General features: G+C 45.6%; 1 protein-coding gene across 3 annotated transcripts in view; it reads right to left on the bottom strand.

Annotated features, from left to right (window-relative positions):
- Positions 1–3,659: 3,659 nt before the first annotated feature.
- The window catches only part of Plxna2 (plexin A2), a 203,987-nt gene continuing 194,109 nt past the window's right edge, over positions 3,660–13,537 (bottom strand). Inside the window, exons 29-33 of one of the 3 annotated variants that reach the window (XR_003377039.1) lie at positions 12,520–12,689; positions 10,286–10,498; positions 9,541–9,691; positions 5,705–8,483; positions 3,660–4,331 (exon numbers count right to left, since the gene is read on the bottom strand). Coding sequence is in view for 1 of the 3 variants with exons in the window: in XM_005348915.2 (XP_005348972.1) it covers positions 8,388–8,483; positions 9,541–9,691; positions 10,286–10,498; positions 12,520–12,689 (630 nt within the window). In the remaining 2 variants the exon portion in view is untranslated. Of the gene's footprint in view, positions 8,484–9,540; positions 9,692–10,285; positions 10,499–12,519; positions 12,690–13,537 lie in introns of all 3 variants that reach the window. The other 2 variants (XR_001228954.2, XM_005348915.2) reach the window with 2 other exon arrangements.

Here is a 13,537-nt window from a genome sequence, read left to right as displayed (position 1 = left end):
GGCCAAGTATTTCAAGGGTGATGTAGGGTAACAATTAGGAACTAAAGACCTCTCTTTTTCTTAAGTGCTTGCTTGGTGCCAGGCCTGCCGTAGGATATTATGTACATCACCTCTAATTTTTACTGTTGCTACTTGAGTTAATACTGATTGCATTTAATAACAAAATCTCCTCATAGGGAGTAGGAAACGTACAGACTACTACCTAGCACCTACATGGCAGAGTCCATGTCTCAACTCCATTATCTGAATTCCAAACCTCTATGCCACATGTGATTAGAGCCCTGGGCATGTCCCTTCTCCACAGATTCATCTGACTGTGGATTTATCACCTCAAGTGAATGTTGAGGATTTTGACCCCAGCACTCCTTGGTGTAGAATCTGGTGAAGTCAGGTTTAGATATTTGAGGCTGTTCACCTGAACCACAACCTAGGTCATTTCACCACCCAGACAAGTGAAGTCAACAGTCCTTGTTGGGGTGGAAACACTGTCTTCCACCTCTTCTTCTTTCCTGACAACTGTACATCTGTCTATACCGATGAGTGCCACAGCTGAGTGTGTGTTGGGAGAGTTCTTGCATGTAATAATGGTGGAAAAAAGAAGGAAAGGCCTGGCTGGAATAAGGGAGAGGAAAAACACATTGTGTAATAAAGAATCCTGTAGAGTTGGTTACTTCTGTCCAAGACAGTGGCTAAGATGACAAGCCAGAATTTAAAAAAAAAAACCCTCATTTATTGAATACTACTGATTATAATCTAAGTTTATCTATCATTTTGGTCAATAAATTGTGTGCACACAGCCACACTTCTGCTCAGGTAATCACTGTGAGCTGCTTACACTAAAGCTTCCTTTCCTTCACTTGAAATTACTTTGTATTCAGAGAGATTTATTTATTAACATAACTCTCCTCAGATTTTTAATGGGCTTTACATGACATCTAAAAAGGGTAACAATCCATAGTTTAAATGAAAGTCATATTGAGAGTTGTATTGAGTGGGTATGAGCAGACCAAAAGCAAAGGATCTGGTCTGGGGGGGGGGGGAGGCGGCTGGGAGAGAGAGACTATTTCCCTTTAAATTATTCTATTGTTATGTTATTATTTCCACTGCTGGCAGTGTGTATGTGTATGATGTGTGTAAATACACATGTGTGTGGCAAGATACACACATGGAGATCAGAAGACAGAGGCTTGTGTGGCAAGTGCTTTTTTTTTTATCCGCTGAGTCATCTCATGGATCCCACTTAATTTTTAATAATACAGTTTTTAAAAATGGCCAGATCTGTCCAAAGAATAGAGGCATTTTTGGCAACCTTTTTATTACATTTAAAGTCCATGGTGTATCGTAATATCTCAAGGAGGCACTCCCCTGATAATCTAGAATTGTTGATACACAGTAAGTGAAGTACTCAGAAAATTGAAAATTGCATATATAATTTAAGTCATTAAACTGGACACTTGAAAAAAAAGACTGACTTCAGGAAAAGAATTCAGCCTAGAAATTGTAGCTCTCTCCTCATGAATTTACTCCACAGAGTTTTTTGATATTGTGGTTGGTTGTGTCTTCTATCTTCTTTGTATCTGTCTTCTATAATACTCACAAAGCTGTAGATGCCAAGGAAGAAAATTAGATTTAAGAGAAGATTTGGGTTTGGGGGACATGGGAAGTAGAACAGCACAAACAGTTGTTCGCAGACTCTTCCTTTGAAGAAGACAGAACCTGGGTTAGGGGTTGAGGCACCCCAGTTCTGACCTTTCCTGCTTGTTTTTGCGTATTTGTCTGCTTACTTTGCATTTTTCATATCATTTTGAGATGCTTTTGAGACAAGTGAGGAGGATCTGTGTCATCTTGGGGCTCTGGGGCTGGCGTTAACACTGTGAAGTATTGTTAAATACTAAGTAATGTAAATGCTTTAGGATTGCCGTTTCTTTATGATTGCTTTCCACAATCTTCATTGCAAACACCCTTTTGGTGCTGAATGTGAATTATTAAAACTTGTCAGCAGGAAGCCTTTTATAGCAACCGCCTTATACCTGGCAGCTGGACAATCTGCCTTCATGGCAGCCCACCAGCTCCGGACACATTATAGTCACTCTGGGAAAACTACAACCACAGCTGAACGTGAGGTCCATTCATTGAAATGCAAAGCCAGGCTGTGGTCAGGCAGTAACAGAAGCTAGTGCTACTTACTTGCCTCATCTGACCGAGTGTTAGCTTACCAGGGCCTTACTAGTGCTTTTGTAGAGAAATAGCCACATCTTCACAGCCATGGTGGAGCAGAGAAACTTTGTTCTGCGTTTGCATCCCAGAAAGAAGCAGAAGATAACTCAATGTTAGCAAAATGGGAATATGCTCCCCAGACAAACTGCACTGTTGAACACGGTGCATTATTTCCACCCAGGCCCTGGCACTGTACTCTCCTCCACTCTGGAAGAGATGGAGAAGGGAACGAGAGATGAAGGTACAGAGGATACAAATATACGAAAGTATTAGGGGTTGCTGAGTACTGGATGGAAAATCTCAAGAATTATTTCTTTGAACCTGTTGTGGTGGTATATACCTGTAATCCAAGTAGTCAGGAATTCTAGGCAGAAGAATCATGACTTCCAGACCAGACTGGGCCACATGATAAAATCCTGTCTCATTTTCTTCCTTTGACTGTCTTACTTTTCGACAACTCTAGCATATACTATATGTGCACACATACATGCATACATAATTATGTAAGATTATCTATATCTAACATGCTCTATTTCCAAAATTCTGTTTCATGAGTACCAAGTTCCTTTGTGTATATTGGTTGTCCCTACTAGACTGAAGTTAGAAGTCCAGGAATACTCTGATCACAGAAAATTCTCCTGGTCCTGTTGTCTAATGAGAAGGGCTAAAAACTTCTGTGTACACTTGGTTGGGACAGGTTCTTGAGTTGTTCTCATTTAACGTGTCTTACTAGTAAGAGGGGGGAAATGTCAAACACCATTAGATTGCAGGACAAAAACATGAAATTAAGAGTAGAAAGAAGGGAGGGGACATCCAAAGATTTCTTCCCCTCAGCCTCATCCCCTAACAGTGGAGGTTCTCCTGCTTCTGAGCTCTCTTTTCTCTAGTCCAATCCCCCAATCAAGGGCTATCTCCATATTCCTTCCCTGGGCTGGGTCTTAAAACACCAGCCATCCAGTATCTTCCACTTTGTTCACTTTTAATTTCTGAAGCAAAAATGAAGGTCGCTACCTTTCTCAGTGCCTAGCTGAAAGCCCTAAAAGTCTCTCTCAGAATCATCCCAGCTTCTCTCACTCTCATTTCACCCTAGCACTTAATCCACAAGGAAGTGTCCTTTTAGGAAGGGCTCCTAGGGAATCTGTTTTCAGAACTCTGGAAGAGACTCAGCCCCTGAAGCCTGCCACAGCCCAGCTTCCCCAGAGCAAGCTGTTTTCTGAGGTCCTGGCACTAGGGGGCAGTGTTCACCCACTGGTGTGATGGCGCAGCCTGCATCTAAGCCTATGGTAAAGGCGGCTAGACATAAACTTTGGCTCCATGGAGTTTTCTCAGATGAATTTAAAACAAGTCATTTGATCTTTCTGAATATCTGCCTCTTATATAGTCCCAAAGTTGTTCTGTACCTGTGTGGCCAAAAAAACTGTTTATTTGAAGATTTAAGGAGATTTGTTTTTTAATCCAGTAATCTTTATTTATATATAACAACAGTACAAATTGTGTCCTTGGCTTGCAAAATAGGAGTTTCATATTTACAATAGGTACATGATAATATATTAGATAACAAAACCCCGCTTTATTGGAACATTTTAAATACTTCATTTTATTATTATTTTGTAACACCTGTAAAAACAACAAAACCAGACAACCAGCATTGTACTTTCTTAAAAATAGATATAATACAGATTCCAGTGTGTCATGGGGAGGGGTCTGAGTAGGAGGGGATGAGGAGAGGCAGCTGGGCTCAAGGCCTTCATGTGCCTGTACAAAGAGCTCGTCCCTTTCTCTCCCATACATTCAGGAATGTTGGTCCTGTTTGGGGGGACCGCACTTCCTTATGCTTGGATACCAAAATGACGCTGACTGAGTTCTAGAAGAAGCTTCTCACTTCCTTCACTGGGGCCCTAGGCAGAAAGGAGGCGGGGAGGAGGCAGCTCAGTCTGGGGAGATGGTCTGTGAAGGCAGGAGGATCTCTAGTTTCCTTATTGGGTTGAGGCCTGTCTGACAGGCACTGGCCTTGATCACCTCTCAGGACATTCCCTGGGTTAGTTAGAAAGTGCCAAAAGAAACTTTACCCTTCATTATAAGCATCACTGGGCATCAGATGCTAAATCTTCACTCTAGGGAACGAGCAGAAAAGATAGAAGAAAAGGAGATGTGGAGTTATGAATATGATGCCATTGTCTTCTCCAGGAACTCTCCTGAGACAAGGCATCAGGAGGACCTGGCCATCTTCTCCCAGGCCCCCTCCCATCGTAAGAACTTCCCCATGCCCTGACTCCCTGAAGCCACTTTACATTCCCTCAGGTTCACAGCCCTCTGTGTCTCAATTCTCCCCTGCCTGTGTCCAGGCTGCAGGACTCTTAGTAATGACGCAATGCGGTTGAAACCCTTTTTAGAGTAACTGCTGGCTTAGTATTACCAGGCAGCACGTGAGATTTCAGATGTGGTAGTTGTGCAGTATCTGTAAACCGGGCAGCTAGGAGCTTCTAGACTTCTCTGCTTGTAGCAGACGACTACTTGCACAACCACCATAGTTTCTGTCTCACAATCAGGAGGACCAGGGGCCTGAACTACTAATTTTTACCCTCATTTTGATGGATCTGAAAGGACAGGAGCTTAAGCAACAGAGTTGTGTTGACTAAAGACCTGGTAGAATCGAGAGCAGATCTCACTGCTAGGGGGCCTGAACCCAGCATGAGGTAAGGTGTCTGGGTGGGTTAGTCTTTTTCCTTCACAGCACCTCATTTTCTATGCACCTGGCGCTTTCTTCTGTGGCAGGTGGGAGGAACAATCCTGCTGTACTGGTGGCAGAACTAGCAGCGTGGAGAAGATGAATTTGCTGGAAGAAGGACCTTTTTGGTTTTATTCACCCTCCTTTCCAGAACCTCTAGAACCTGGCCGATGATTACTACTTATGAACTGTCTCCAAATGAATGAACACAGGACACAGTTCCCTCCTTCTGTGAGATCACAGGGTGCCCATGACTTGAATGGTTGCACTCTGTAAAAGGGAGGGGGATCAGAAGTGGTTTTGAGAGTCAAACCACAGAAAGAGGTAGAACATCAGACACAGGAGTGCCTGACCCACACGGAAGGCAGGAGGTAGTGCCAGGACTTCTCCATTCAGTTCTCTAGAATTCTGTCTTGCCAAGACCTCTACAGTCCTGTTCCTTTCCTAGAGAATTGGCTTTTGTGTTGATCAATGAGATAAAGTAAAGCTAGGCAGGCTTGAGAGAGACTTCGTGCCTCCCCTAAAGATAAATGGCTTCTTGTGGGGAAGGGTTGTAGCTTTAATATATTTTTTTTCTTTTTAAACAAAAGGCCAAAATATCCTCAGGTTGTATAGTAGCAAGAAGAGTGACCAAGCAAATCCCCTCTCCTCTCCATTCCCTAGGGAGTAGACTCTGTCAGTTACTCATGAGCCAAAGTAAAGAGCCAACAGAAGGACAGGTAAAAGCTAGGATGGAAACAAGACTCTGCAACCACTCACCCTCTTGGCAGGCCTGTCTGCAGCTGAATTTTCCTTCTTAACTTTCCCTTAACCAGGCCCTTTGGCCGCATCTCTTCTCAGCCCAAGTTGTTTAACTCATGGAATCTTTAGTAAAGTGGTTGAACCACCTTTCGTGGCTGGCCCTGCTCCCTGCATCTGCACTCTTTGATTTGCTCTCTCTCTCCATCATTCTCCCCATTCTCTCCAAACATCTTCAGTGAAGCACACCAGAGGCAGAGAGCGGGTACCATAAATGGCTGCTGGGAGATTCCAGGTAGGCACACGGAGGAAGGTTTGGGTGCTACTGAAAAGAGATGTCAAACATTTTGGTTTTTTTACTTCTTGATGAAATAGCACTCTGGACATCGGCCTGAGCAGTAGCAGCTGCTCAGGAAGCCTTCAACAAAACTGGAATGGAAAACAAGGTGGGCTGGAGTTTGTCCTGGGCAGTGCAGTCTTCTGTTCATATTCTTGTTTTGACGACATCACTTCTTTCATTTTCATAAATTACAGGCTCTAAGATGATAAACTTTGGGTGCTGTGAAGAGCAAACACTTTGGCTTAGTGTGGAAGGCCAGTCACTAGTATTTTTTCCAGGCTATTAATATGACCCTGAAAAACTTTTAACATGAGTAGATTATCAAAAGCAAAGTGGCCTTGGCATGGCTGGTTGTGAATCATCATAAAATCAGCAAATTTCCTGAGTATTTTGCTGAATGCTTTTCTCTCTTCCTTGTCTGATATATTCAGACAAGAAACAAGCTGAACAGCCCAGACAGCATCTGCTATGCGTGAGACAGCCATTCGAAGACATATACATGAACTGGAAGCCACCTTCTTGTCTTCCTTCCCTGCCCTGTGCTGGGAGTCACATCTGGTCAGCAGAATCTCAGAAACTGGAGTTAACTGGAGGTCTAAGTTGAGGCCTGGGTTAATTGTGAAGGAAATAACCCTGGTCTGTTCTCTCTCAGGGTAGCTGGCTCATTTCCCAGCCCTATAACCTGGCATTGCTTACCTCTCAAAAAGCACAAGGCAAGAATGGGACAGCTCTTCGGCTTTTCCCCGTGCCAACCCTTGGCCTTCCTCTTGTCCTTCTACCTTGAGACAGGTGCTACTTGCAAAGCTGTTGGAATTGGCTGCTTGGGATCACCTCAAGGCAGGAGGACTGAATTCCCTGAGGGCTAACCAGTTGGGCTAACCAGCTGAAATGTCCTGCTACCACAGATCTTGCCTCTGGGCCCGAGAATGGAGCCTTGGCCTCTGCTTGGAAGATATACTCAGGAAATCTGGCCATCTATGGCATTCGGGATCAGGAGACAGAGGGACAGACGGGTGCCCTCACAGGAAGCAATCCACATTCACATCCATGGGTCCATGTCAGACAGAGATGGCAGGGATGATGGGATGCCACAGTCATTTCTACCGAGGCAAATGCACTGTGCCAGATGGTCAGGAGCTTCTGGATATGAGTGAAGGTTGGCCTCCCCTCTCCAGGCACAAGAGAAAAGAAAGTATAATAATAAATACTGCTGCTTCTTAAACCTATACTCTTCAAGTATTGCTTACTGTAAACAGTATTTGAGTTAGTTTTCTTTTTAATTGCCGTAAACTGGTAGATGGTTGAGTGAAATCCAAAGTCAAACACCCATGTCCCCCATTCAGCTCAGACTGAGAAGGCCTGGTCTGTACAGTCCCTGTGTGCCTGTCTTATGACAGAGGCTGACATGGGGCTCTGCTCAGAGTCCTCAGGGAGGAGGTGGCTGGTCTGGGAGAGGTGGGCCTTTCCCATTTTTGATATCAACTGTAGGGAAACCAAAAAGGAAAAGTACCAGAGACCAACTCTCATTCATGGAGGTTTGGAATTTTATGAAACCAACAAAAGATGTTCCCACAGGTTGTGGGTCCTCGGTTGGTACCTTCCTCCTCTCAAGAGATGAGGATACACAGGGTGCAGCATGGATCGCAGTTGCCTGCTAGCCAGGTGGAGATGATCAATGTTCACAATTACCACAAGGGCCTGTAGTTCCCAGGCGCTTCTGGCTGTGGTAGGATCCAGGCGTTCCTGGCCTGTTTGCCAAACGTTTAGCACAAACTTGGGCTCCTTCCTCCCTCTCCTCCTTTTTCTTTCAGTTCAAGGGAGAGGAGAACATTTCCACACAGGTTTCTTTCAGCATCTCTCAGGCATTTTCTGACGTTGTGAAAGAGATGTTACAAAAGGAGGGAGAGATGTTGCTGAGAAGGGGACAGAAATCAGATTAAACAAAAGTTGGACGGGTTGGACAGGGAGGCTTTATGTTTTGTTTTATTTCTGTTTTTCCCTTTTTCTTAAAAAAATTAAATAAGTTCTCATTATTTCCCAATATACATCAAATGAGTTTTCATGCAAAGCAGCAGTCACAGAGGCGGAACCACCGGGTTCAAGCCTCTCACTTGAAGGGCACCTTCCTTGCCCATGCTGTCCTGAGCTCACACTGTGATGGGTGGTGTTTGCTGTCCTGGAAGGAACTGGCTATGACGAAACACGTCTGGCACTGAGAGCGGAGCCTTTCCCTTTCCCCTCATGAGCTTTCAGTGGGCAACCAGCTCTGGGGCCTGATACCCCTCTCTCGTCCTATCTTCTCTTTGGAGACACCAGTGTGATTGCTTGTATGGGTCCCTCTTCCAGAAACAGGAGGTTCTCCTTTCAGCTCTCGATGGACATGGCATTGATGAGATGCTCCACCTTGTAGGCTAGCCGCTGCCGCCGGGCCTGCTCATCCTGCTCTAGTGCCCCGATGAGCTGGGGGGCAAAACAAAGGCAGATGATTCAAGACTCAGCTTCAAAGGCACAACTTTCTGGAGTCATCAACCCAGCACCTATCCCTCTATCTTTCTATTCTGCCTTTAGGATTGTAATGTCAACTAGTTGCCATGATTAAATGAGGAGATCTATGCACAGTTGTTTATTTAACCATAAGGACACTTTCTGAGAAGAGAGTCCTTACATGATTCTGTCGGCAGGAAGAATCAGCCCAGAGAACACACACGCAGGACACTGAATCACGCACAAGAGAACATATATGCAATGTGTGGATCTGCTTTTATAAGCAGGAGCATGCTCTAAAACAGCAATAAAAGCATAGCATAGTAAACACAGTTTATGCACTAGCTACACAATTACTTACTTCTAAGAGCACAGACTGTGCCTAGTTTTGTAAGCTGCATAACCAATAGCTTGGTAGATTCTTTTACACAGCGTGGCCATAGGCTCACATGTGCTATGAGGTTTGGATGGCTCTGAGGTCACATGGGAATTTTTCAGCTCCATTTACGGTGGTGGAACCACTGTTATGTGGGTGGCATGCCACAAAATCATCATGCAGAACACACATCTACAGACACATGCAGGAATATATGTGTGTACATAGAGTTCTAATGCTCTTAAAGCATACATAAGAGCTACTTAAGTGTGGGCTACTATTATCTTGCTACTTCTTTCTTTAGCTTCAGTGCTAATGCATGGCTTGTCTCCTTCCTGGTTAACTTTTGTTCAGGTCAAAGCCCACCAGTCTATCTGAAAAATGACAGGCAGGATGTGCCCAAGTATAAATGGATAATTCTATTCATTATTAAAAAAGAATAAAATTAGTTATATAAAAATTGAGTGAGTAAAGATAATGTACAGGGAGGAATTCAATGAAGCAGAAGAGGTTGGGTTGTCTTGTAAAGAAAAGATGATGACTTGGGGCTCAATGACTATGGCTACGGATTGTGATTTTTAAAGTGTCTCCCACTGTTGTTGTTTCAGGCCTCAACCAAGCTGTGAGTTGGTCTCTGACTTTGAGACCCTGTCTTACCTCTTCACTGTACTTGCTGACATAGGAGTAGATCTCGTTGAGGGCGCTCAGCATATTGAACTCTGTGGCGTGCAGGCGGGACTGCTCCGCGAGGTAGGCATTCATATCTTGGTCACTAATGGCTGGGAGCTTGGCAATATCTGCATAGTATCTGCCATGGACAGGACAGATCCATAATGCGGGTTTAGCAAATCCACCAATACCTACCCTGACCCAGGTCAGGAGAACCAGGGGTCCCCACTGCTTCTGCTTTCCATCTCTTCTCTAGTGTGGCCTCTGCCTCAGGCTGAAGTTGGAGTTTAAAGTGCAGTCCAAGTTTCTACAGGATGCTCCAGTCAGCTAAGAGCTACTGTGCTCTGAGCAGTTAAAAGCCCAGACCCTGGCATGATTCCTTGTGTTCACATCTCAGCTCTTCTATCTGCTAGCTGGTGAACTTGGGCTTGGTTAACAGGGCTTCTTTTGTGCCTGCATTCCCTCATTGGCAAAACAGGGATTATTATAGCAGGTATTTTACAACTGTCTATTTGGACATTTCAGTGAAGCAACATACAAAATCCTTATCACAGTAATTCTTGCATGCTCAGTAAATGTTAATTAGGATGATAACTATCAGACTTCCCGGGACACAAAGCCTTCCCACAATATAGAGGGAATGATGTCCTGGTCTTCAGTGGTCATGAACAGTCCTGGTCTTCAGAGGTGTCTTAGATGCCTCTGAAGTGTGTATCTTAGGAGAACTACTGACCTTTCTACCCAGTTCTTGTAACTGGGGATATCCTTGGCATAGAGCAGCTTATTGGAAGGTGAGTCCTTGCCCAGTCGGTGCTCTGATGTGGAACAGGAGTCCATGAAGGTCTGGGCTACCACAGAGAGGCAAGCATCTGTGATGCTGCCCTTGTGGATGTCAAACACGAACTGGGGGTTTTTGATGACATTCACCCAGAAACGCAGAGGGAGGCTGTGGGAAAAGGCAGAGTACCGTGAAGGATATACTTTGACATTGCCCCTTACTAATATTCTTTCCCTACTTCTGAATGGTAGGGCAGATGTTCTGTTCTAAAAGAGAAGGGAATGAACTCAGGAACTAGCCCAGCAGGGGCTGGTTGCTCAGCTTATGCTGTTCCTGGCAGTAGAAGAAAACAGAGAGACTTTGGTCTTGTCATACCAGGGCATTAGCTCTGCTCCCTAATAGCTGAGGGGTGGGCGTATCTGGGCTCTGCTTTTTCTTGACAGACTTTTTCCAAGGCCTGAGCGCTCCCAGGGAAGGTCAACCACAGAGAGCAACACAATTTTCTCAGGGCTTCAGACAAAGCCATCAAGCTCCTAGAGCGTCTCACGTGGAAGTGGGCAAGCAGTCCCAAGCACTGCCTCAGTGGGAGCATGACCTATCCTCTGGATCCAATGGGCTACCGAGCCACTTCCTAGGCTGGGTCAGAAAACAGGTTTCTCAAGGGGGAATTTCTTTCAGGGGTCCCCTCCAGGGCTTTCTGCATCTGGGCATGGCAGAGGGAAGGGAATGTTTTGGGCATCCTAGGAGAGAATGGCTCATGGTGGCCCTGAGTTTTTCCCAAAAGGAACCTAACAGCAGTTGGGAGATTGCTTCTGAGGCTCTGAAATCTAAAGGCAGAGAGCAATAGGCTTTGCTGTTCCTGAGGTCATAAGGCAGTAAGCACATTACCCTCCTTCAAAACCAGGACAGCTTCTATAGCTACTATTTTGGCTCTTTCCAAAGTCTGCCTTTTCCAGCTACGTTCCAGCCTTGACTGATGCCTGTGTGGCATGAATGCTGTCATGGGCATGAACTTCCAGCCTAAGATACTGCCCTTGGGTCTCCCTATTCTTTTCTTTACACTATGCTGACTTCACTACCTCCACACTTTCCAAGAGTCTTTCTAATGCTAGGTGTTGGGAATGTCAGTGTTGGTCTCCTCCCAAGTCTCTGTAATTTTTGCTTGTCCTCAACCTACAATCATTTCTTGAAACCTAGGAGGAGATACCTCAGCCAGCATTGGCACAGTTCTTCTGTCCTGTCCTCCTCTGGTAGTGCTGGACATTTCTAAGCTCTTTTGCTTGGACCTTTGCTATGTGAAGTGTGAGCCATGTGACTCAGCTTTATCACACTATCATGTTGGGGGAGGAGGGTACATTACTGTTGCTTGAGCCTAGCCAGAAGGCACAGAGAAAGGAATAACCTTCAGCTGATTGTCCCCAAACTGCCATTCCCCATACTGTGCTGAGCTACAAAGCTGAGGAGATGCCATGGACCTGCCTTGTAGAGCTTCCTGCATGTTCTTTACTTACCGCCATGGAACCTCTCTATGTCACTCTACTGTGACCAAAGAGTGCACATGAGGATCCAGTGGCCACAACACCAAGAGAATGAAGGTCTATTCCAAGGCCCCATTGGCTCTTTCAAAGTATTTTGCTGGTTGCTAGGACTTTTGATTTCCAAATAACAGCCTGAGTCCATCTGTGTCGGCTCTGTTTTCTGGGGATTGCTGACTCTAGACAGCTGCATGGGCTTCCTGCCCAATCCAAATGCCTTCCCCTTTGTGCTCAGTCCTAGAGGAAGCCTTTTGAAACTGGCTCTAGGACAAGCTCTTTCTGGTCTATAAGCTAGTCCTTAGCACGGTTTGTGCTCCAGGCTCAAAACCTGGGGTAGGGGGTTCATGCTAGTGGCTATCAGGCTTCTCCCACTACTAATTTGGATGTGGAAGTGTCTTAAACGAGAATCATGTCTTCAAGACATTCTTTCTGTTGCTTCCTGAGAGCTATGCTGCTTGGGTAAAAACTTGGCAGCCTTGGTGACAATGTTGACTCTGCAGTGTGTGTGCATGTGTGTGTTACATGTGCTGTGTTGCAGATCACCCAGCCCCAGCTGAGACTCAGCCACCTCCCATCTCTATTCCCTGCTGGTCCCAACACCCAGCGTGCCGGGCCTCCCCAGGTGGCACCCCCACTGAGCTCCCCTGGGGTTACCAGTTGCTTTTCCAGGTGTGCCGCACATCCGTGTCGTGGATACTGTGTCTGTCTGCCTGCTCATCCAGGAAATCAAACATGTACTTGATGGCTAGCGGGAGCGCGCTCCCCCGGTGCACAGTGCTGAATAAGGTCTCAAACAAGTCGTCCACAAATTTCTGCAGGGTGCCCTGTGGGAGAAAGGGGGGGCAGTGAAATTGTGGGTGGGTGCTAGAGGGCAGCAGAACGCACGCCAGATGGTGTCTTGGATCCATCCTACCTTGGAAATTTGTCTGAAATGCAGTGTGCAGATGGAGGGGCAGGGGTGGGGCCGGGGTGCAGCAGGGGTGAGGTAGGTACTGGACGGGATATTGTGAAGCTGGGAGGGGCTGACAAGTCTGGGAATCCATAGAAGGAATCTCTCTTTTAATCTGTGGCAGCATGCCCTGAAGGAATGGGCTGAGGGCATTAAATGGGAGGATAGGAAGTGCTCTGAAATGGGATTTCCTAGAGTGAGTGAGAGAGCCCAGGCTGGCAGCAGAGTCTACAGGGGGTCATGGAATCTGACCCCTGTAGGGGGTTGGAGGATGGATGAGGTGTGAAAGAAGAATGAACAGCTTTAAGGTGTTAGTGTCACGGGCTTAGGCTTCAAGTTTAGCTTCAAGAGAACCCAGGTACAGCCCCGATTTACAGGCTTCATGGATTCTAGAGGCAGTGACAAGCCTGGACCTAGGTCCAGACACACTCTGGGTACTAGTAGAATTACTGATTTTTTTGATGTCTTTTGATTATCTCTTATTGATATCCTGGGCATATTTAACAAAGCAAAAATGGAGACATGAGTCTGATAAAGTTGTTCTGGACAATTCTGGGAATAAATCTGAGAGCTTTGTTAAGAGTCCCTGCAGCATTGCAGTGGGATCAGAGGGGATAGCACTTAGAATCCAGTCTGATCTCTAAGGTAAAACATCCTTGAAGGCTTGGTTTGCTCTCTCCTGGGAAAGCTAGAATATGCTGCCTTTATCTCCTTTTAGCCTGA

Source organism: Microtus ochrogaster, chromosome 6 (genome assembly GCF_000317375.1).
Source record: "Microtus ochrogaster isolate Prairie Vole_2 chromosome 6, MicOch1.0, whole genome shotgun sequence".
In the NCBI taxonomy this organism is placed as follows: Eukaryota; Metazoa; Chordata; class Mammalia; order Rodentia; family Cricetidae; genus Microtus; species Microtus ochrogaster.
Note: the sequence above shows the minus strand (reverse complement) of the source record. Positions and strands in the feature narration are given on the sequence as shown.